The 25,516-nt window shown below is 29.7% G+C and overlaps 1 protein-coding gene across 1 annotated transcript; it reads left to right on the top strand.

Annotated features, from left to right (window-relative positions):
• The first annotated feature begins 737 nt into the window (after positions 1 to 737).
• LOC130674215 (uncharacterized) lies at positions 738 to 19,942 on the top strand. The gene is made up of 6 exons (XM_057479484.1): positions 738 to 799; positions 926 to 1,212; positions 12,375 to 13,003; positions 13,350 to 13,454; positions 19,509 to 19,667; positions 19,808 to 19,942. The coding sequence occupies exons 1-6, from the start codon at positions 738 to 740 to the stop codon at positions 19,868 to 19,870; spliced, it is 1,305 nt and encodes a 434-aa protein (XP_057335467.1). The 3' UTR covers positions 19,871 to 19,942.
• The last annotated feature ends 5,574 nt before the right edge of the window (positions 19,943 to 25,516 follow it).

Genomic DNA, 25,516 nt, shown 5'->3' with positions numbered 1-25,516 from the left:
GGCCCCGAACCCGGGACGGTCATAAAAGTAGGTACACGGGCGATGTTGCGAGTAGCGCGGAGCTGAAATATTTAGTTTGAAGGGAAAGAATCATAATTTTGAATATTTTATTTTATTTTTGAAAATGCACATTAGTTAATTTTTTGTAACAATCATTTAGTTAATTCTTTAATGTATCAATTTTTAACACTTTATATGATTATATAGAATTTTAAATGATTATATCTAATGTCAATAAAAGGTTGAAAGTAAGCTTTACCTGCTTGCGTTTTTTTTTGGATAATGTGGAAAATTTGCATTAAATCAAAAACCTATTTCTTATCCATATATTATAACTATTATAATATCCAATGATACTTAAAAAAAAACAAATCAATTAATAACGAACTAAAAATATTATTATGCTATCACTTAAAAAATTTTTTTATTATCGTCAATGCTATTTTATTTTCTTTCTCGGGGTGAAAACAATTAAGCCTCTATAAATTTCTATAAATTTTAAACTTTTTTCTACCGGTATTGAATATGCGCATGTTATGATAGTACGCCCTTCTTAGGCGTGAAATATTTATTTATTATTCATAAACTTACTACTAAGTAGAGGCGGTTTTTTATTGTCTAGTCATTATAAATAGTTGTCAGAGGTAGAAATATTGTTGTCTAAACGAAAACGTTGGTGTATTGAAAAAAAAAAAAAAAAAAAAAAAAAAAAAAAAAAAAAAAAAAAAAATACTAATATGGAAAAAACGCCAATAGACTCACACTGCAAAACTTTGGACGTTGGGTTGCATTTAGCAAAGTTAGTAATAATAATAATAATAATAATAATAATAATAATAATAATAATAATAATAATAATAATAATGATAAAAGAAATGTTTATATAATTTATAATTATGATCGTCTTTTACTTTTTGATATAAAGAACTTGGGGATTATTCGAATTTAATAATGAACGACCAGGTAGATATATTGCGATAGTTGCGTTTCAAATATTCAATTGGGTGATGACGACAGCTCTTATTATTCTAAATATCGCTGATTTCATTGTTAATTTTGATGACCTGGGTGAAGTATCCTACAATTTGGGTTACATATTTCCAATGCTGGCGGGAATTATAAAGGCTTTCACACTTCTCAAACACCAAAAATCCATTCGTAAGCTCCTTAATGACATTCATGAACCTATTACTAAATTGAAATACTCGTCAGGTAAGTCAACATGTATATATTTAATTTAAGAATATTTTATTTTTGCGCACCTCCAATGCGATAGTATGATCATTAGGGTGCTCCGTTCGAAACGAACTTTTTTTTTTTTTTCGTTTCCCATTGAAACTCTTGTTCTACATGCTAAAATGCAAATTCAGTCTAATTTTAAGCTCTCAATATCAATTTTAAGAACTGAAACATCGTCGTCGAAGTTTTCCCACGCTAAAAGCATGTAAATCTCGATTTTTTTCGTTTTAGTGAATAAAACTCAGCCCATATGAACGTATTTTATTGGTTCGAAGTTTTGCTCAAAGAGAATTGTATGCTCAATGAAAAATCTTGTATGTGCTTAGTGGATTTTGAAATATTATTTTAAAATACTCACCTCATTTTCAATATTTTTCAGGAAATACATTATTGAGGGGGAAAAGAATTGAAAAATCGGTTTCTTTTTTTAATTTTTTTTCTGATACTAATAAGATACTTATAAGAATTATTGTCAGAAAATTTAAAATCATTAGGAGCAAAACTTTTCAGAAGTCGTTAAAATCATATCGAAAGCAAATCGCAAAACTCAGGCTGCTACTCAAGAGGAGCGAATCCGTCGTAGGTTGGAGCAAGAGGATGCTCTGAATTATGCAGCAGCTGCAGAGGAGAGTTTCAGAAAAAAATTTCAATCGCGTTTTTTTCAAAACTTTTTTTCAAGTCGGTAGTCAAAATTTCTAGAAAATCTTTAGACCGATTTCCCCTAAACTTTGAACACTTCTTTTAGATACTAAATGCTCAAATTTGAACAAATGATTTTTTTCTTTTTTTTTTTTTTTCAATTACTACTAATCTTTTAATTTAACGAACGAATTTTTTTTTGGTGAAAATCGGAATTTTTGGATTGCACCTTTACCACGAATTCAAAAATGAATGTTTTGTTTATTCGTTCGTTCAAGTCCAAAATAAACTTATGTCCTTATAATTATAAACTTACGCACTTGAAATTTCTATTTGGTTTTCCGATTTCACATGAAGCAGTTACGAGTTATCCTGACTACTGTGTGGAAACTTTTTTTGAGGTGAATCAGTTTTCCCCACTACTTCTGGCTTATTTTTCAATATTTTTTCATGAAAATTTAGCAGAATATTCTTGTCATGATGCTTAAAAATGCTACAAATTTTAAGGATTTTAATGAAGAAGATACTGTGGAAAGAAAACAAAATCACAAAAATATGCCCTTCTTTTTGTATCGCAGACCCTTCCCATGCACCCTTAATGATTAGGTTTATTAAAGAATTTCGTTCGAATTTCTAATTTCTCCAGGACGTAAAAAAAAAAATTCTGTTCGAAAAACATGATTCATATGAATATTAGTTATTATAAAACCGCGTTGGGATATAGCAACATCATTATATATTACACTAATTACTTTACTAAAGTTTCATTAGCTATACATATTATTATATTTACTAATTCATAGTTAGTCTGTACTAATAAGCCTAACAGAGCGGACGTGCTATGGTATAAAACTTTGTATCGACTATTTGTTTATTATACAGTTTAAAGTCTACAGGTTATGGTCCCAGGCAAATAATAAGGTCACAGAAGTTTAAAGTTTCTTTGAGTTAGTTAGTGAATATTTAGCATCGCCAAAGGTAATTCAATTGTCAAGTTAAACGATGATACCCGGGAAAAAATGTTTTTATAAAATTTTATAAAATAATATAATATTTTATACAATTTTATAAAATTTTGTAAGATTTTACAGCAAAATTTTATAAAAATTCATACAATTTTATAAAATTTCATAAAATTCAATAAAATTTTATAAAGTAAGATCTGAGTAAGGAACGTAATAAATAAACGTAATTTTTCTAAAATTGTATGAGATTTTATGAAATTGTATAAAATATAACAAAATCTTATAAAGTTTTACACCATTGTATAAAGTTATATAAAATTTCAACAATTTTATAAGACTGTCCAGCGAAATTTTGTAGAATTTCATATAATTTAATATAATTTTATCAAATTTCATAGAATTTTATAAAATTTTATAAAGTTGTATACGATTTCATAAAATTATATGCAACTTTATAAAATCTTATACAAATTTATACAATCCCGGGAAAAAAAGTTCTTATATGATCATTTATAAATCATATAAAAGTGACTCATATAAAATCATATAAAGTCTTATCATGAAATTGGTCCTATAAAAACTTATATGACTTTATAAAATCTTATATAATCATATAAAGTTATATATACCCGGGAAAAAATGATTTTACTTAATCATATATACAATAACTTATATATTACTAGATCTCAAAATTGGCAGGTTCTGATGATATATAATCAATTATATATAATCATGCATAAATAAAAAAAAAAAATCTATCGGTTAACTGCTATTTTGCCAAGAGGTCACCCATCCAACTAATGTCCTACCTCAATGCTGCTCAACTTTGATGATCGCTTGATTGCCGTCTGCTTATCTAGTCTGCTTTACCCTTATGAGTATTCAACAATCTATAGCATTACTTAAATCAAATGATCAAATTGATTCATCCTACATAAATAATGCACCAAATATGATCAAATTTTATCACATTTGGGTTTTATATCAAATTACAAGTTTCTTTGAGATGACCTGCTCATAAGACCATAGAAATTTATATATATGAATCATAAAACTATACAACTTTTTATATAATCATATATGATTTTATATAACCGTATTAAACTCTTTTGTAATCATACAAATTTATTTATAACTTCATATAAAATCACATAAATTTGTATTAATTATCTGAATTCTTAGAAGAATTTTATAAGGTCATATAAGATTTCATATGATCATATATGATCATACATGATTATGTATAACCATATAAAACGTGCTCTTGTAATTTCATAATGTTATATATAACATTATATGAAGTTACATCGAATTTTATAAAAATTTTATAAGATTATACGATATATTATAAGAATTTTATAAGATCATATGAGTTCTTATATAATCATATATGACTGCATATAATTTATAACATTTTATCTGGTAATGTCATAAACTCATATATAACTTTATAAAAAATCATATCAACTATTCTAAGATCCTTATAAAATTATAGAAATTCGTATAAGAATTTTTTAAGATCGCATGAGCTTTTATATGATCATATATGATTATATATAAGCAAATGAAACTTCACCTGGCATTGTTATAAAGTTATATATAACTTTAAATAAAATCACATCAAATGTTATAAAATTCTTATAAGATCATATGAATCCTTATAAGAAATTTATAAGATTATGTGAGCTTTCATATAATAATATATAAACATATATGTTTATATATTATTCTATAAGAAATTTTTCCCGGGTTTATATAAAATCACATCAATTTTTATAAAATCCTTATAAAACTATATAAATTCTTATAAGCTTTTTATAAGATAATATGAACTTTTATATGATCATATATAATTATATATAAGCATATAAAACTTTATCTATTAATTTTATAACGTTATATATAACTTTGTATAAAATCATATCAATTTTTATATAGTCCTCACAAGAGTATATTAATTCTTATAAGACGTTATAAGATCATATAAGCTTTTATGTAATCATATATAATTTTCATATATTTCTTATATGATCATATATAAATTGTATATAAACATATATGTTTATATATGATCATATAAAATCTTTTTTTCCCGGGAATTTATAAAGTAAGATCTCAAAAGGGGAGTATAATTAGATAAAATTTTATGTAATCGTATGAAATTTTATAAAGTTTTATACGATTTCATAAAACTATATAAAATTTTATATAATTTTATGGAGTAAGTCCTTAGAAGAGAAGTAATATTTAGATGAAATTTTATAAAATTTTATAAAGTTGTAAACGATTTCATAAAATTATATGCAATCTTATAAAATCTTATACAATTTTATAAAGTAAGATCTCAAAAGGGAAGTAATAATTAGATAAAATTTTATATAATTATATGAAAATTTATAAAATTATATTAAATTTTATAATATTTCATAAAACTTTAGAGAATTTGATGTCACTATTGCATCTATAGATGGGGTAGCATTTTGTGAAATTTGATAAAATTTCGCACAGTTTTATGTTCATTACAAACTATTATAAAAATTGTTAGAAATTCAAAGTAAATAGACAAAATTTTCAATGGCCATAAAAAAAAAAAATTTCATTCTTGCAGGCAAAATATGGTGATAAACAACTATGAAAATTATATTATAAAAAATGTAACTGATTGGCTAAATTTATACAGTGTACCCCCAGAAAAATGTAGAAAAAAAAAAAATTCTGAATATTGAATAAAATTGATTTTATTAAAATTTTTTGTAAGTTATTTACATTAAGAAAAATTATATTTTACACAATTATTGGATACAAAGGAAGGTAAAAAAGTTTTTAATAGTTCTTATCATAATACAAAAGTCTTTAACATTTTTCGACCGGCACTCGATTTTTGAACAAGTTTAACGGAAAGAATTCAAAATAATGCTCAATTATATTTACAAAAGTAATTTTGGGATGGTTATAATAGATTTAAAAAGAAAAAATTTTTTTTTATAAAATTTTAGAAGTACCTCGTTTTGCCTACCCCCGCCACCCTTTTCTCTTACATATTTATATATATATATATTACATAATGTGATAATTTTGAATTTAATGTTTTTAAACTTTTATTTTGTCAACTAGCAATTCAAATTACATCGTCGTTACTCAAGAAAAAGTTCAAAGGTTTCGCCATTAATTCAAAAATATAAATTATTAAAAATCAATAAATTTAATTAATTTTGAAATTTTATGTCCATTAAACAGCTAATAGTTGAATTATTCAAATCTGTTTTTTATATATAATTATAAATTAATACTATGAAATATGGCTGATAAGAATTCACGAGTAATCATAAATACAGCCGCGAATTTTTCTAAGCTACAAGTGACCAATAGACGAGCGGAGCAGACTACGATTCTTCAATAACAAAGTTAAGCAGCATCGAGGTTGGACATTAATTAGATGGGTGACCCGTCCCGGAAAAAAAAATCATTTTATAAAACTTTATAAAATTTTATAAAATTTTACAAAATTTTATAAAACTTTATACTGAAGATGGCCTGGTAAAATTTTATGAAATTTTACAAAGTTTTATAAAATTTTATAAATCTTTATGAAACTTCATAAAATTTTATAAAACTTCATAAAATTTTATAAAACTTTATAAAATTTGATAAAATTTTACCAGGCCATTTTCAGTATAAAATTTTATAAAATTCTATAAAATTTTATAAAACCATATTTTCCCGGGTAATTATGTACTATGGAAGTTTAACTTTAAACGGTAACCCCAGTCTGACCGCTCAATTTAAAATCAATAAAACTTCTTTGAATATATTTATATTAAAATATTAATTCATGTGAATTTTTAAAATAAATAAAACAAGAACCAGAGAAAGATCCAGATACAGAACATTTTGGTGAAACAAAAGATGAGCAAGTTAAAAGTGGCACATAAAGGGAGAATAAGTCCAGTATGTTACTCGATGATGTACTACTACTGACCATCAGGTTAAATAGACTCGTAGAAAAAGAACTAATCGACGATATAAAGATCGATGAAGACACAACAAACATTACTGGTGAGAACGCCATTGAAAAACCCAAGAGCTTAGAACAATCCTTAGTCAGACCCAACACAAAACAATGGAAATGAGCGATGGCAAAAGAAATCGAATCACTCAAGGATAAAAACACTTGGACAGTCAAACCTATACCCGATGACAGGAAACCAATAGGCAGCAGATGGGTATTTAAAATCAAAACTAATTCTAAGACCGAGCCAATGAGATTCAAAGCAAAACTTCTCAACACACGGGTTCTCCCAGAAATACGGTCAAGACTACGATGAAGTGTTTGGACCGGTCGTAAAACATACGACATTGAGAACTTTACTTTCAATTACCGGCTCCAGAAAATATTTAATTAGATATTTGAACGCAAAAACTGATTTCCTCAACGAACATCTCAAGGAAGAAATTTTCATGAAACAACCCCAAATATTTATTAAAAACGGACATAAAAATTATGCCTGCAAACTCAACCGTAGCATTTAGGGTTTGAGGCAATCGGCAAGAAATCTGGTACAAATCAAACAAACATTGGATAAAATTAATTTTGAATCACGTAATGTCGACTCTTGTCTATTCCACAGACGAGGAGCCAGTGAATATATATTTACTTGAGATTCGACGTGGATGGTATTCTTGGAGCAGGTCCCAGTAATGAAGTAATCATGAAGCACAGCAGCAAATTAAATGAACAATTCATAATTATGAATCCTGGTGATGTGAAGTGCTACTTAGGAATTAATGTGCGTCGCAACAATTCAGGGAATTTCCGGGTTAGTCAAACGAGCTACGACAATAGAATTTTAGAGGATGCGAGATTAACAGAAGCCAAAGGATCGACTATGCCCATGGACCCTGATTACATAAAAATGAGAGATAGAACTCCTACACAGTAAAAAATATTGTGTATTTGTGTCGAAAACGGTTTGTGTTAAAAATTGTAGTATGTTAAACTAACACAAAGTTTGTGTCACTTTTTTTTGTAACATAAAAAATGTGTTATACACTCTTTACTAACACATTTTGTGTGTTACTCTGGAATACTTTGCGCCCTCTTGTGGCGATATTTCAACATTATCTTTGTGTTAAAAAGGGGTTACTCAAAGTTTGTGTCGAAATTTCAACACAAATTTTGTGTTAACCGTTTTTAACACACAAACTGTGTTGATTTTACACAATATTTTTTACTGTGTAGCATATTTACTATTTAGACTTCACCTACGGTGATATTCGAAGACAACCAAAGTTGCATAAGTAGTCACAGGAACGGCGACTGTAGCAACAGAACTAAGCACATCAGCATAAGACACTACTATGGTTGTAAGCTAGAACAAAAGTTCATAATTAAAATCAAATACTGTCCAACTGAATCGAACCATGCAGGCAGATATTTAAACTAAACTTAATGCAGCTGTAAAACTGAAAACGGCCGCCGAAAGTATAGGATTGAAAACAAAGTCGTGAAAAATGGAAGCACAACGTTGAGGGGGAATGATGGGATACAGCAACATGGTTATACATTACATTAATTAATTGACTATAATGGCATTAGCTATACATTAGGGTGCTTCATTTCGAAGCCAGATTTTTTGTTTTTAAGTGCATGTGGAAAAAACCATAGTTCAACACAAAAAAAAAATTTTCGTGCAAGAAAAAAAATTCTATGTCGATAACAGACCTAGCTCATTGAAAAATTCGATTTTCCCATTTAAATAACATGGGAAAATTTTTTTTTTTAGCTTCAAGTATTTTTAACCTCGTTAACAAATCAATAGATCAAATAGACTAATACATATTTTTGTAGGAAATTGAACGCTCTACAAAAAAGGTCTCTTATCATTTTTCGATAAATCTATCTATTCAAAAGTTATTAGAGCTCGAAGTAAAGTTAGAGATCTTTTTACTTTTCCGGTGAAACTATCAGATTTCACCGGAATCACAAAATTTTGTGAGGTTTTTTTTTGTTGACAATTTTATTCTCTACAAATTATTATCAGTAAAGTTTTTTTCAAATTCCGCATTGTTTTCTAGTTATTTTCATTTCAATGTCGAGCTCTTGAAATCGATCAGAACCACTTATTTAAGAGCTTAAAATTAAAATGAAAATAACAAGAAAACAATGCGGAGTTCGAAAAAAACATTACTGGTAATAATTTGTAGAGAATAAAATTGGCAACGAAAAAGTCCTCATAACATTTTGTGATAAGTCTGATAGTTTCACCGGAAAAGTAAAACGATCTCCAACTTTATTTCGAGCTCTAATAATTTTGAAGCAGATGGATTTATCGAAAAATGATAGGAGACCTTTTTTGTAGAACGTTCAATTTTCTACGAAAATATATATATTAGTCTATTTGATCTATTGATTTGTTAACGAGGTTAAAAATACTTAAAGCTAAAAAATAGTATATTACACACCTAGGGAAGTAAAGTAAGAAATGTCTCAGATCACATGTAATTGTTGGCCGAGGCGAAGCCGAGGTCAACAAACATGTGATCTGAGGCTTTCTTATTTACTTCCCGAGGAGTGTATACTATTTTTCTCCTCGACGGAGGCGGGAAGCGGCAACTTCGTTTTGCACAGCGGGACGAAAGTTGACGCTTTCCGCCCGGAGGTGAGAAAATTTTTTTTCCCATGTTATTTAAATGGGATAATCGAATTTTTCAATGAGCTAGGTCTGTTATCGACATAGAATTTTTTTTCATGCGCGAAAATTTTTTTGTTGTGTTGAACTATGGTTTTTTCCACATGCACTTAAAAAAAAATCTGGCTCCGAAATGAAGCACCCTACTATACATATTATGATATTTACTTATTCATAGTTAGTCTGTACTAATAAATGAAACAGATCAGAAGTGCTATGGTATATAATTTCGTATCGATTATTTATCTATTACCCGGCAGAAAGTCTACAAACCGCTAATCTTGACATTTAGCTAAAATTTGTAATTTTGATTGCTTAAAGTTCATATAACTTTTTAAATATTAATTGTAGAGATTCGACTCATATGAACGTTTTTGTAGAACAATGAATTTCTCACCAAAAATGAGTTACACTTTTTTTCCCGAAAGTCAATCGTTTACTAGTTAACAGCAAAAAACCACCAATTTCATAGGAAATTAGACTTTTAAAGTTCCCACAAGACTGTAGTTGAAGGTACTTTTAAACACATACAGGCCTTTTAAAAGAGCATACAATTTTTTTTTTTTAAAAACTTTGAACCAATAAGATATGTTAATATGGGGCTGAATTTTATTCAATAAAAAGAAAAAAATCGAGATTTACATGCTTTTAGCATGGGAAAACTTTAACGACGTTGTTTCAGTTCTTTGAATTTATACTAAAAGCTCAAATTTGGACTGAATTTATATTTAAGACTGTAAAACAAGATTATCAATGGGGAATGAAAGAAAAAAATGTTTCTTTGAAACGAAGCACCATAATGATCATATATAATCAATTATGACCACACATATGTTATCATGCACGGAAAAAAAATTCTATGAAAATTTATTATACAAGTATCGTAATCCTGGACCCAACTCGTTTTACCATAAACTATCAAATACTTTATATGAAAACTTACTGTCTACATAAAATTGTTCATAATTTACTATTGTTAATCTCCCTCAAAGCCAAAAAAGAAAAAAAACATCACTAGATAGTTTTTTTCTCTCACCAAAAACCGACATCTAAATTAATAAATATCCTAGGATAGATTGTAATTTTTTAGTAAATAATAAAAAAAAATTACTATGGTTATTTTACTAAAAGGTTGTTGTATTAAATTCAGTTGATAAAAATACAATACTGGTATCGTAAAAAGCATAGGAATGAAAAATAAGATACAAATACATAATTATTCTTGTGTTGTTTCTAACTTTCCAGTGCTGCCTCTGTATCTTTCCAAAGTAAGTAACACATTTTGCGTTACTCAAATACACGGAAACAAATAGATACGAATGGTTACGGTGCTACACAAGAATGATCGTAAAGTATACGAAAATTAATCTTAGCATATTGCTAGTTCACGTTATCATAGGAATGGGTCGTCTTTACATGCGACCGAGTATGATCCAACATAGCAACCATTACTATGTTACACATTATATCGAAAACATGACTGGTTACCGTGTTCACAGTCACCATTCGCTTACCTGATAATACAGGTTCCTTTCGGCAGTCGATGTGTTATTATATAAAATAGGCATAGGTCCTGTGTGGAGATGCGAAAGATTCCCCGAGAAATGCGTTCCATTGGCGCTCAGCATAGCAACCATTCTTGTGCTGGACAGGCACTATTGCTTTTAGTCACATGTCTGACTACTGTTTAGCGGGAACTTATCTTTTAAACAGCACAGTCACATAGACATGTGACTGAAAGCAACAGTTCTTGTCTAGCACAGTAATGGCTACTATGCTGAACGACAATGGAACGCATTTGTTCGGGGAATCTTTCGCATCTCCACACAAGACCTCTACCTATTTTATATTGTAACATATCGACTGCCGAAAGGAACTTGTATTATCTGGTAAGCGAATGGTGACTGTGAACACGGTAACCAGTCATGTTTTCGATATAATGTGTAACGTAGTAATGGTTGCTATGTTGGGTCGTACTCAGTCGCATGTAAAGACGACCCATTCCTATTATAACGAGAACTAGCAATGTGCTAAGATTAATTTTTATATACTTTACGATCATTCTTGTGTAGCACAGTAATCATTCCTATCTATTTTTTTCCGTGTTGGAGTATTTCTAAATTGATATTAGTAGTATTTGTCGTGCATAGCGTTAGTGTACATATGAGTGACCAGTGTATGAGTTACCTACACTATGATAAGATATTTGTATGGGTATAATATCTCAATGTGTCTTAGGATTCGGCTTTTCAGCACAAGATGGCACTACCATCTACGCTTCTCACAAGTGTTTATATTTATGCCCGTTTCAATACATAACAATTCCACCTTATGCTTTTTTGACAATCTAGTCAAGAGCCATGACGTGTACTCCTCAAATGATTAAATGACGTCACGTGTCCTTAACAATCTTCCATCAATTTTCTTTCTCTATTTTATCTCTGACTGCATCAGTCAGCAACCTTTTTTTTTTGTTCGCGTAGGAGCGGAAATTCTACATTATCGACTGTTCCATATTATGATACTTGTAAACTTTATGAACCAGACTCGTATAATTTGCTCTAAAGTATTGGTCATTACGATAATATTTTTGGTACCAATATTTATCAAATAGAATTTACAATAGTATATAGTAATAACTTTTATTTGGCGAGTCTGGTCCAGCGTTACAATTTTGTACAGTAAAAAATACGATAAAAAGATCGTGAAAATTGTGAGAATTTTTTTTCCGTGTTTATGATCAAACGTGAAGCTCCATTACTTTCGGGCATATAAATACTTGGAATTTTAAGTGCCCCGAACAATTTATTTGTTGATTTCTTAAGTTAAATATTTAACATAGATCTAGGAGCTTTAACAACCATAAAAATGGGAGTAACCTACCAAAATGTGGATTTCATTATATTTAGAATTGCCGCGACACTTGTTGCGTCAACACTTATATTACCATTACCAACAATATTGAAGACACGTCAATTACCAATCCGTGTTGTCGTTCCATTTGATAAAGACCCGGATCCAATATTTGAATTAGTATATATTTTTGAACTTTACGGATTATTGACCGTATGCATGTGGACTGTAATATTCGACCCAATGATAATGGGATTCATAAGATGGATTGACGTTCAATCGATTATACTCAGAGCGAACTATAGTCATTGCAATAATCTCGATATATCTCGTGCCACTTTTTCAATGGAAGAACAAGACTACACAACAATTAAAAACTACAAGTATTTCGAAGTAACTCCAGAACAAAGAAAAATTCGTGCATTTATACCTTTTTCATCGGAAGAAGCTGATGTTAAAAACGATTCATTTGTAAAAAGATTTACACTTTGTGTTAAGCACCATCGTCGAATAATAAACCTTATCAATAGATTTAACAGTATATATAGCGTTGTATTGTTTGCCCAAATATCATCAGATTGTTTATTGACATGTATTGGACTTTTTCAAATGGCTTTAGTGAGTATGGTTGTTTCTTTTTTTTTTCTAACGTTCTTGGTTGAGAAATCTGATTCACTTTGATAGGAATTCATCGGAAATTTCCAATTAAATCCGATTGAGGTTAATCACAATGAATCGATTTCAATCGGAAAAAATGCACAAAAATAAAAATATTATTTTCCAATCGAATCCCATTCAAAAATTTAAATCAGAATAAATCGGTTTCATTCGGAAAATAATATTTTTATTTTTGTGCATTATTTTCCAATTAAAACCGATGCTCTTACCGTGTGTATGGCTCATAACTTTTCGACAATATTGTAGCAGATCAACGACATTAAAAATATCATCCTTTATTTTACAGGCACTCAAGAAAAAAAGGAACATTTTCCGAGATATTATTATGCTCGGAACTGGTTTGATCCATTTATTCTATTGGTCTATTCTCGGAAATCAATTAATTGTTGAGGTGTTTCAATGATATACAAGTGATAAATCATCATCGAATTAACATTTAGGGGACACTGGGGCAAGAAGGCCCCCTTGAAAATTTGATCCACCATATTTGCGATTTTTTAGCCCTACGCATGAAACCTCGGACGAAATGGACCGGCCGAAAAATATGATAAAGTCATTTTTTTATATTCTTATCGTCAAATTATAAAAAATTGAACATACTTACTCATTTTTCAGCTGATTCTCCATGCCGGGGGCAAATTTGGCTACCAAAAATATTTGAAATTTATGAATTTTTAAATTTTTTAAATAAAGCAACATCATATTAAAAAAACACGTTTTTTGGGCGAAAAATTATGACAAATAAAAAGTATGGATTTTTTTTTTTTTATTAAATATCGATTAATAATTAATTTCATTGTGGGGCAACGATTAATTAAACCATAAAAAATTTGTTTTGACTGGTATAAAAGTGAAAATGATTGTCACACGGAAAAAAGAAAACAGGAATAATTGACTTTCTGTTGAGTATTTAAAAACCTTTTTTTTAGAGTTTCGGCCAAATGTCCATGAATTTGTTCAAGATAGGACAAGAGTAAAGTGATTTGATGATTAAAAGCCACAAAAAGTAATAAACGGCTTAAAGGGACCTTCTTGCCCCACCCGCCCCTATGGTTTTTGTTGAGAACCATGGCTCCACAGGTTTTGGTAGCACGTCTGTTCACCCGCGGACAAATCACCCGCGACATTACACCCGCGACATTTCACCCGACGACAATACACCCCCAGAAAATATACCCTCAGACCAAATCACCCGTGACAATTAACCCGCGACAATACACCCGCAAATAAAATCAATCGTAAATTCCCACTGTTTTTAAATCGACATTTCATGCCACCTATCGGTCAATATTATTCTTAATTATCGTGGATACATCCCGTATGTCATTGTGAAACACCTTAATTTTCAATATATCAGACTAAAGTACTATATTATAAAGCAAAACATGTGATCAAAAATCACCTGATATTGACCTTATCAGTTCCATTATCATTCGTAAATTTAATTGTCGAAAAGATGTCGTGGGTGAACTGGTCCTCGGGTTTAATGTCGCGGGTGAAATGGTCTTCGGGTAAAATGTCGCGGGTGAATTGGTCCTCGGGTGAAACGTCGCGGGTGAAATGTCGCGGGTGAATTGTCGTCGGGTGATTTGTTACGTAACCCACAGTTTTTATTTAGCAAAAATCACATTTTGGACAAATTGCTTTGAAATTACTTAGGGCTGCACTCAAGATCGAGATTATATCCCGGGAAAAAAAATTTAGATCTGTTCTGATCAAAATAGATCAGCTCAGATTAAATTTGATCGTAATTTATACTGAACCCAGATCAGAGTACATCTGATTTGATCTGTTCAGATCAAACTAGATCTGATCAGATATGACATTTTTCTTTGGGGAAACACAGTCCAGATCTACTCTGATCAAATCTAATCAAGTCAGATCCACAAAATTGATTAAACGATCAATTTATGAAGTAAATATAAATAGATCTAATTGGATCTGTTCGGATCAAACCAGATCTCAGCTGATATAACTTTTTCTCGGAAAAAAAGTTCAGATCTGCTCTGATCAGATTAGATCTGTACAGATTATAAAGAAATATTTTTTCATATTATATTATAATTATAACAATAACTAGCTGAAATTTGACACAGTCACCTAAATTTTGATAATTCTAAAAAGTCTATCGTAATTAGAATAAATCATTTTTTTTGTTTATTCAGCATATTGATTATAATCATTTTTATTTCACGAAAAATCAGTCTAATTTATAACAATATTTCATTACTTATACTCATTTTGTATTACTGTCGAGATCAATAACTATTTGATATTTTATATTATTTAAATTGGTATCTTCTTAATTATATGTTAATTTGTATTGTTTGGAGAAGAGTAATCTTGAATATGAATCTTTATTAAGTTAAATTTCAATTGTATCATTCAAAAGAGAAGATAAAGCTGATCTCATATGGAACATGAAACGTTTACTTTTAATTTTAATGGCTTCAATCCTATATATTTTATATTATTGTGATATATTTGATATATTTTTAATCAGACATATCAATTTTTATTAGGATAGAGATAAAAAAACAGATCTATTTAGATCTAGCGAATTAAATCAAATTTGATCTGAGCAGATCTAAGAGTGTTTTTTATTTACCTTGATCTGTTTAGATCCAAGCAGATCTATTCTGATCAGAGTAGATCTAATTTGATCTGAATAGATCTAAATTTTTTTCCCGGGATTAATCTTGTCTTGATCTCGTCTCGACTTATGAAGACGAGACCAAGAGGATACTACAGATTGCAAAATCGAGACCAAGACCAAGACCATCGAAAATCTTGCAATGTCTTGGCAAGAACCGATACAATGTAATAAATATATGTAAAATAGTTTTATCAAGATTTTGTGTTGACACATGACTATATAGTTTGTTATATTGAGTTTCCACTATACCATTTTTATATAGTGGAAACCTAAACATGCAAACATGCAAATAACTTTCTCAATAAGACAATTTATAGATAAATTGAGGAAAATATAGATAGCCCGAATTGGGAATCAAACCCAGACCAATTCGGTATCGCGCCGAGTGCTCTACCAGTTGAGCTATCCGGCACTATACTATATTCCGTTCAATTTGATCTATAACTTATTGAGCCACACCGTCCTTCGTACGGTAATACACCCTTTTTTATATAGTGGAAACCTAAACATGCAACCGTGCAAATAACCTTCTCAATAAGACAATTGATAGATAAATTGAGAAAAATATAGATAGCCCGAACTGGGAATCGAACCCAGACCAATTCGGTATCGCGCCGAGTGCTCTACCAGTTGAGCTATCCGGCACTATACTATATTCCGTTCAATTTGATCTATAACTTATTGAGCCACACCGTCCTTCGTACGGTAATACACCATTTTTATATAGTGGAAACCTAAACATGCAAACATGCAAATAACCTTCTCAATAAGAAGTTATATAGTACAAATATAACATTTTATACAATACGACAGTTAATTTGGGTCTATTGACTTTTCTAAAATACTTTAAAGTAGAGATAAATCTTAAACTTAAAAGGGTTATTTATATTTCTATGGATGTAAGGTGTCTGAGTATGTTAGTATGAAAATATTTGAATGTATACTAGCAAATTCATATATATTTGGAATATCATTATACAGTTAGTTTCTAGCACTTAAAAAAGTCACTACATTGTCCTGTATTTTACTTTAAATAGAATTGATTGTAAATCAATATACTAGGTGATTACTTTCACAAAATAATTTGTAAAAAACATGATTGGAATGAAACGAAAAAAGTACTAATTAAATAGTCACGATAATAGTGATAGCGCTTGTACATCTAGTTATCTATCTTATCTTTATTAAAATTTACATATTTTATTGGGAAATATTGAATGGATATTTTAGTTTTGATTTATGAATTTTTCGCATAAAGTAAATCAGAATTTTGATCTTACGATATACTAGAGGTGCCCTAGTAGCGCGTGTTTGAGTAAGATTCTGGAATAAGTATCTCGAGTAAGACCCCTAGCTGCTAGTGTCTTTTTCTATGTATGTGTCTTTCACAAGATCGTGTATCAAAAAACATATGTCATGATTTATGTATGTTTTGCTCATGGTATCGTACGCAAGAGTATTAAAGATATCTTGAACACGGGCAATGAAACAGTTTCTGACTCATTTCTTGCACCAGTAACTTACAATAGGTACTTACGCATGGCTTGCTGAAGATCTGCTTAAGGTTCGAGGTCAATTTTGACCCCTGAGCAGATCTTGAGCGAGCCATGCGCAACTATTTTCAACTATAGTCTTCCTCCTGAATTGAGTTATAATCTGATAGGAATTTCTTGTGTAAGGCTTGCATTAGGGTGCAGTTTAAATTTGGTTACAAGTATCTGCAGCAAGACACATATACGTAGAAAAAGACACTAGCACCTATCGATCTTAAAGAACAGACTTGTTTGAGGATTGGAAATAGTATATTTTACACTTCGGACAGTAAAGTAAGAGATATCTCAGATCTCATGTAATTTTTGGCCGAGGCGAAGCCGAGAAAATTGAATTCCCTACAAATAATCTCTCTTAGTAAATTGACGTAAAACGAGTCGTTTACTTGTAACCGTGCCTTAAACATTGATTTGTTTTTTAAATTCTTTGTTTCTATTTTGGATTTTTGCAACTACTAGAAATATTGTAATTTTTTTTAGGCAAGATACATTTTCTCGAAGGAAATTTAATGCTCTACAAAAAAGATCTCTCGACAATTTATGCTAAATTCACTCCTTTAAAAGTTATTCAAGGTTATTGAAGTCTTTTTGACTTAACTTGAACCTCGAATCTGCAGATCACTGAGATTTATCCAATTATTCATACTTGCACTTATCATGCATTGAAAAATCAACATATTCAGTTTTTGAATATTTTCTATTCTGAGATATCACATCCCAGGTAGAAAATTGTCTTAGTCGGACAAGTTTGAAACTTCAAAATAGCTTTATTTTAGCTTAACATCTAAGTCTTGTTTTGTAAGCTTTATTCTAGGTTGTTATTAGAATGAATTCTATGACAAGTCTTTAGAGTGTAACTAACCTTCAAATATACCTTGCTGTTAGCTCTTTTTCCACGCGTATGATAAGATTAGTTCTAAGCTTGGATTCTAAACTTAAAACTACCTTGTCTGCTAACATTACTCTAAGCGTACATTGAAAACTGAAGTTTGAGGTTAATTAGGAGTTTGTGTTATTGTTTATAAGTGATAAATAAGTTCAATTTTATTTGCAATATATATAAAGAAAAATATTTACTAAGCAAGTAAGTTTTGATTTTTTTTTAATTTATTGAATCACAAGTTTTTAATGCTCATAATAAAAAAATTTGAATTTTTTAGAACGTCCTGGCTCTCTTAAGTTAAATCAGTAAAAATGTTACTTATTTTTTCAGTAGTTACAAAATTTACTGAAAGATCAGTAGCTTTGAATAAATTTACTGACTAATCAGTGAATTTAGTTTCACGGCAGTAAAGAGTGCCATCTACTTGGAAGCTTGTTTGTTAGACAGAGGTTGATTTCAAGTTATAATCAAAGTTTATTATTTATATTGCACTGTTATTAGGGTAAGTTTAAAATATTTCAACAAACAAAAGTTAATTTATAATTTATATACTAATAAAACTTATATATTTTTCTCTATTGAATGTGACTAGAATAATTCTGAAATGTATTTGTAGTTGATTTACATCTAAGGTAATGCATAACCTCAAATCGTCTTATTAATTATTTTATGTTTTTAAATAAATATAATTATTATTTTCAGATAAATGTTTATAACTATTTTCAATGGAAAATTACTACAATTTAAGAGACAATTACTTGATGATATTGAAATGGAAGACTTATTAAATGAATTTTACTTTCAGTATGTGATTCAGTAAATGAATCAGTAATATTTTACTGATTTGCAATGATATATTTGGGACTATTTACATCAGTAAATATTCACTGATTCAGATTTAGAGAGTACATTACAAGCATAAAACTCATTACGTTATAGATTATATTGTTAAAACGATGAATGAAAACCATAAAAGAACATTTACTGTTTTATATTTCTAAAATATATATAACACTATACATTTAATGCCCAATATCTGATGTTTGTGTACAAAAAAAAAAAATAATAAAAAATTTTTCTCTGTAAACATGTTTTCAAACTTAAATTACCAAATCTATTCTAGCTAAGAATAAGATATATTTTTAACCTTATAGTAAGCTAAATTGTCACTGTTTATGCAAGCTAAAACTGCAAGCTTTATGTTAGCGATCCAAAGCGTTACCAACTAACCTTGTGTTAACCATAGTTTGTTAGCTAATTTTAGGCTAAAACTGATAAAATTAGCTTAATACAAGCTAATTCCATTGATTACTTTCTACCTGGGATTATAATTAAAACAATACTTTTTTATTATAGGACGATAAATTATGGAAATCTATCTATGCGTGCGGATGGGAAAACAATATTGGGTCTGAATCGAAGCAGCTTGTGTTGAATGGATTAATACAAGGATTGACTCCTTTGGAAATGAAGGCTGGCTATTTTTTTGTTTTCTCCATGGAAACATATTTATCGGTAATTATTAGCAGCTATCTCTAGAAGAAAACTTATTTAAAAATAGATCCAGATCTAGTGGACGGCTGAATTTTTTATTGGCTGTGTGGATCTATACCAGAACGAGTAATATAATTATTTGAGTAATATGATTGTTTAAGGTTATACAAAAGTCTTACTCATATTTTGCGATTCTCAACACTGTGATGGATGAGGAGGAATAAATAATATCAGAAGTTATTAGACGAACAATATTAGAAACGAATCATGTAATTTAATAAAGAAGTTTCAGCACGAAAAGTTATTTTTAAGAATTATTTATTTAATCTTCAATATAAGATCTTCATAGATCTATAGTATTAGATCTGCATAGATCTGTAGTATTAGATCTGCATAGATCTGTAGTATTAGATCTGCATAGATCTACAGTATTAGATATTCATAGATCTATAGTATAAGATCTACAGTAGTAGGGATACATAATTCTACAGTAGCAGATCTCCATAAATCTACAGTAGTAAATTTACAGTATAAGATCTAAATGATTTTCATTAGTAGATCAACGAGATTAGATCTACATAGATCCACATAGATCTTCAGTATATAGATAAAAACCGGTATGAGAAACCCATGAGAAAAACTGACTCTCGGTATCCAAAATATTCGAATTATTCGTTAGTTTTTTAATTGTTCCTAAATTTTTGGATTAGTCAAAAATTATCTTAATAAATTATTTTATAATTTATCCCAAATTATATAAAAATTTTAATTTTCCAAGTTCGAACCAACAATCGAATCAAAGTCGAATGATGCAGAAAGTTACACATATAATTCGAAAATTTAGAAATACTTCAAATAATTCAAATCATTCAATTCCTTTCGATTTAAACACTTTTCACACACCCTTAGGACAACAGTTGTGGGTCATTCATCGCTTATTAGTGATTTAAAAATCTAGCTACGGTCTGTCAATAAAAGTTTCCTTACGAAAGGCACCTGGATAATATACATTATTATTTAATAATAACAAGAATAAAATAAGGTTCGTTTGTCGGACATACTTCAGGGCCACCCTGGCAACTAATTACGTGTAATGCACGGTATTTTGTAAAGCTGATGCCGCCAGAACAGAAAAGATTTAAAAAAAAAAGTTGCTCTCATCATCATCTCTTATCTTGCAATAAAACAAACGATCGGAAGACGCGGTGTTATGTCCGGTATGCTCACGCGAACCCCACACGACGACCATACACGACAAAATGTCCAATACCTTGTTTTGTAAGCGTTTTTAATACCTTGTGATCGAGCGAAAAGTAAGTATGGACAATCTTAAAATGAAGACGTGTTCCTCGTTCCTTTCAACATTTTATTCCAGTATTTATAACTTTTTTATTTTATTTATTTATGTAACGTAACCAGAAGGGAGAGGATATGTCATTAACAACACCCGAAATAACTTTCTTGCTAAATTTTAAAGATCGCTGAGCTAGTCGGTTTAAATAAAAAAGGTAGTGTATATAATTAAAGCTCATAATAACGGTCGCGTGTTTTATATGTCATTATAAGCCCTCAATTAGTAGATACAAACGGTCTAATAAGGTCCTTAATGACAGAGAACACATCACTAGAGCGGAATAAAAATCTCGAAGAGAAACTAGATTTATGTTGATAAAAAAGAAAAAGAAAAAAAAATCTGTCCATCGGTTGAGGTTTTTTGATCAAAAAACAAATGAACACAGACTACACGGAAAGAAAATTATGGGAAGTTTTGCTATGCATTATGGGAATAGTTCCCATAATGGTATAGAAACTAATACAATCGCATTATGGGAACCATTCCTATAATATTATGGGAATAGTTCCCATACTATTATAAGAACCATTCCTATAATGTTATGGAAATGGTTCCTATAATTTATGGGAATGGTTCCTATAATTTACAGAAATAGTTCCTATATATTATAGGAACGATTCCCATAATATTATTATTAGAAAGTATTCCTATAAATCATAGGAACCATTCCTATAATGTTATGGTTATCATTCCCATAATTATAAGAACTATTCCTGTAATTATGGGAAACATTCCTATAATTGGACGGATTTTTGCAATAACGTCTTAACTAACCTTATAAGTTAAGACGTTATTGCAAAAATCCGTCCAATTATAGGAACTGCTCCCATAATTTAGAGTCGTTATTCTTTTGATGGTATAGGAAAAACTTTCACAAAATTATGGAAACAGTTTTTATAATTTTCTTTCCGTGTAATAATTATAACAAAAAAGTCTGTTTTTAATCTAAAAGCGATTAAAAATAGACCAAATATAATGCGGAAACAAGTGAATCGTTCATTTCAGAAACCCCATAAGTCAAGGAAGCAAAATTTTTCAGGAAGCACAAAAAATATTTTTCTGGGAAAACTCGAAATTAAAACAATAAATAAATAATTAAAGACAATAATGTTAGCGTCTCTGAAAGAGATTCCAACAAGAAAAATTCGATTTTTTAATTAAAATGACTTGAAAAAATTATTTAAAGTTGATTAACTTATGGGGTTTCTCAACCAAACGAAAATAAAAAGTTGTAAAATCATTGTTTCTTAAATATCTTCCACTCAAATCATTTATCAGACTGATAAAATGAAGTATAAAATATGTATTTGAACTCTTAAACACAGAAATTACAAAAAATAATAATTAATTTTCATATTTTAATTAGTTTTTTAACAGTCAATAATAAAACAACATTTGGAATTAATTTCCAAAAAAGCGCGAATTTCAAATGAAAAAAAAAAAAAATTATTCCTGTAAAACTAAAACTGCATATGTTTATTTGAGTCATTGACTTATGGGGTTTCTCAATTAAATGAAATTGCAATCACCTCGTTAATTGTTTTTTAAACGCAGATTTGATGCATATTTTATTGATTTCTATGGAGGGACATCCAAAGAACCCAAAAATGCAAGAAACCAAATTTTGAAAAAAACATGACTTATGGGGTTTCTCAAAAAAAACGATTCAAGTCTTCTATTGGCCTGGATAGGGAATAGTAGGGATAAAAACCGATCAAATTTCCATATTAAATAAATATGATTTAAAAACCTAAATTCAATGAAAAATATTCAAATTTATCTGTTATTTTGAACCAGATCTCATTTTTCGACCCAGGAATAGTGGAAATCTTTTTCGAGATTTAACATCTTGTCATGGAATATCATTGTAGTGAACTCGATCGAGACAGATTGAGAATGCTTGTATTTGGCGCTCGAAAGCTAATCAATAATTTGCGGCTTAGAAGGGAAAGGGAGGGGAGGGGTGTCGTGCCCTGATGGAAAAATGCTACTGAAAAATTAATGCGATACACTACAAAAAAATAGTGCGTTGTTCAGTTCGCACTTGGAAGGTCGCGTGTTGGAATTCAATCCCTGCCCGAGCGATTATTATTTTATACTTTAAAAATTACGATGATAGCATCATCAATTCAACTAGAATTTTTTTTCCGTGTAACACAACGCTATTCAACTAACGAATTTTTAACCGTTTTCATTACTTTTTTTCGTAAAGGCTGTACTTACTAAATTATTATCTTCATTTCAAATCTGCCAGAATCACATGCGTCATTTTACGTAAATTGACAGTTGAATTCTCGTATTTCGACTAGCTTCAGACATTGATTTCAATGCATCCAATTACGAAAATCTAGTATAAGGCCCAGACTAAAACACAATTACAAACTTCGTGTGATGCCGTTTCTCGCTTATTTCGGCTTGACTGAGCCCACCTTCTTCCAAAATCGGCTCACTGTCATTCCATGCCACACAAAAAGCAATATTAATCTAAACATGAAATAATTTTATGTCAAAAAATAAAAGAACTGGTTGTAAAAAAATTCTAACATTTTTCAAGTATCGATTCACATCCGGTCTTCTCTAATACATTTATAAAAATAAGATGTACCACCCGCTGAATATATAAAAGACACCGCTAAATATCTTTATTCTCCGGATCCATATATTGCAAATGAAAATAAACGTTTGGAAAGTCACGATGAAAGCTTCTTAGGGAAAAAGAACCGACGTAGATCAGTGGACGCTTAGGCTACTATAGAATGATGCTGTTCATTTGGTATCTTCTATCCTACTCTCTATTATACTGCTTTTACGACTTTTGCGCGCTTGACAAAAAAAAAACCAGTGAACCAATAGAAAAATTATTTGACCAGCTCATTTCTTTTTTTTCTTTTTCCTTCTTCTAAACCGCGACATATAATAAACTTGGACGATCTTGGTGTCCGATAGACTTCTTCATCTTTCTCACCTTTTTCTTCATTTTCATCTGGACCAAAAACGTGAATTTTTTTTTTTAACACACGTTTAGTATATATATATATATACATACTTTTATAATAAGCAAAACCTCAATGAACACATTCCACTTGAATGACTTATCTACGAGACAAAAAAAATTCTTTAAGGTCTGGCCACTAGAAAATCTTATTCAATAGAATGATGAATGGAAGGCGTGAATGGGAAGACTGCTGAAGTTTCTCTTCAAGACAATTGTCACTTGGATTTTAAGTTATTTTTTTCTTTTTTTTCTGAAGCATAACTTTTTTTATGCTTGTAGAATAATGCCCATTGTCCAGTTTATTCGGGCGCCTAGACAGTTTACAGTTTCCGGGCTAGCTCGTTCGAAGCAGGTTAGCCTTTTGCTGTTTATTATTTTGTCATGGTGAAATTTTTTTTTTTTGTTAAAATAATTCGTCACGTTGTATAAAAATCTCGTTTAACTTTTATTCTGTGCAATATATATAGGGGAAGGGGGGAGGGCAAAACGGGATACTTAACGAAAAATTTAGTTTTTAGGGACATAAATATCGTAAATTGGCTTCATTTTGATTCTATTTGAAATAAATACAACGAATTTTAGACTGCCATCGGAAAAAAAATTTTTATTTTCTGCGGGCAAAATGGGATACCCCAAAAAAAAGTAAATTTTTTTTTTTTTTTTCAAGTGAATAAAATTGATGTAATAATGTCTTTCTAAATTGATGTAAGTAATAAAATTTACTCTCAACATATTTTTAAAGAAGTTTTTCCTTGTTATTTCGTTTCAAAATTTGAAATTGGCGCCAATATTATACTTTTCGCAAAAAATATAAAAATGTTTTTTTTTAGCTTTTAATAGTGTAAAATGATACTAGATGTCATTTTTGACCATTTTCGAAAGTTTTTCGAGAAAAAAAAATTTTGACGAAATTTTGAGGGTATCCCATTTTGCCGGCCTATCCCGTTTTGCCCTCCTCCCCCCCCCTTCCCCTATCTATATATTAGGGTGGTTTATTTCCGCAAAAGTTTTTTTCTTAAGTGTTCAAGCAAAATCTCAATGTACATCGAAAAAAAAAAAATTCTTACAAATCATGAGCTCTTAATTCCAATGCTAAGTACTTACTATTTCAATTTAATTTTTTCCCATTTAAAATGCATGTAACAAAAAATTTTTTTTTTTTCAAATTTCTAATTGCTAAAACGCAAAAAATATTTTCACACACACACACACACACAGGCCGCGTATTAATATTATTATGAAAATTAATTTTTGAGTACATTGCTTACGATACACTAACAATTTCGTTCTGTCGAGTAAACCAGTATGGAAAGGGTTCCGCGGGCGGAGCTATAAGGCAGTTAAAGTTAAAAATGACATAAAAAAAGGGTCAAACGGAAAAAAATCGAAGCGGAAGAAAATCGCGAGTCTACTGTATTTTAAATTTATTTTTTAGCAATACTTTCGAAGAAATATTTGTAAATTCTTTTTGTCACCTTTTTGACGTTGGTATATTATAAAATTATGTAAAAAATAGTGACA

This window comes from Microplitis mediator, chromosome 9, assembly GCF_029852145.1.
Source record: "Microplitis mediator isolate UGA2020A chromosome 9, iyMicMedi2.1, whole genome shotgun sequence".
Taxonomy (NCBI): Eukaryota; Metazoa; Arthropoda; class Insecta; order Hymenoptera; family Braconidae; genus Microplitis; species Microplitis mediator.
Note: the sequence above shows the minus strand (reverse complement) of the source record. Positions and strands in the feature narration are given on the sequence as shown.

Bases quoted from the DNA above. Each gene is read 5' to 3' on its own strand.
- LOC130674215 (XM_057479484.1), top strand. From the start codon at position 738: ATGGAAAAAACGCCAATAGACTCACACTGCAAAACTTTGGACGTTGGG. The intron at 1,213-12,374 runs GTAAGTCAACAT...TATTTAACATAG, and splicing joins TAAATTGAAATACTCGTCAG to ATCTAGGAGCTTTAACAACC. The intron at 13,004-13,349 runs GTGAGTATGGTT...TTTATTTTACAG, and splicing joins GACTTTTTCAAATGGCTTTA to GCACTCAAGAAAAAAAGGAA.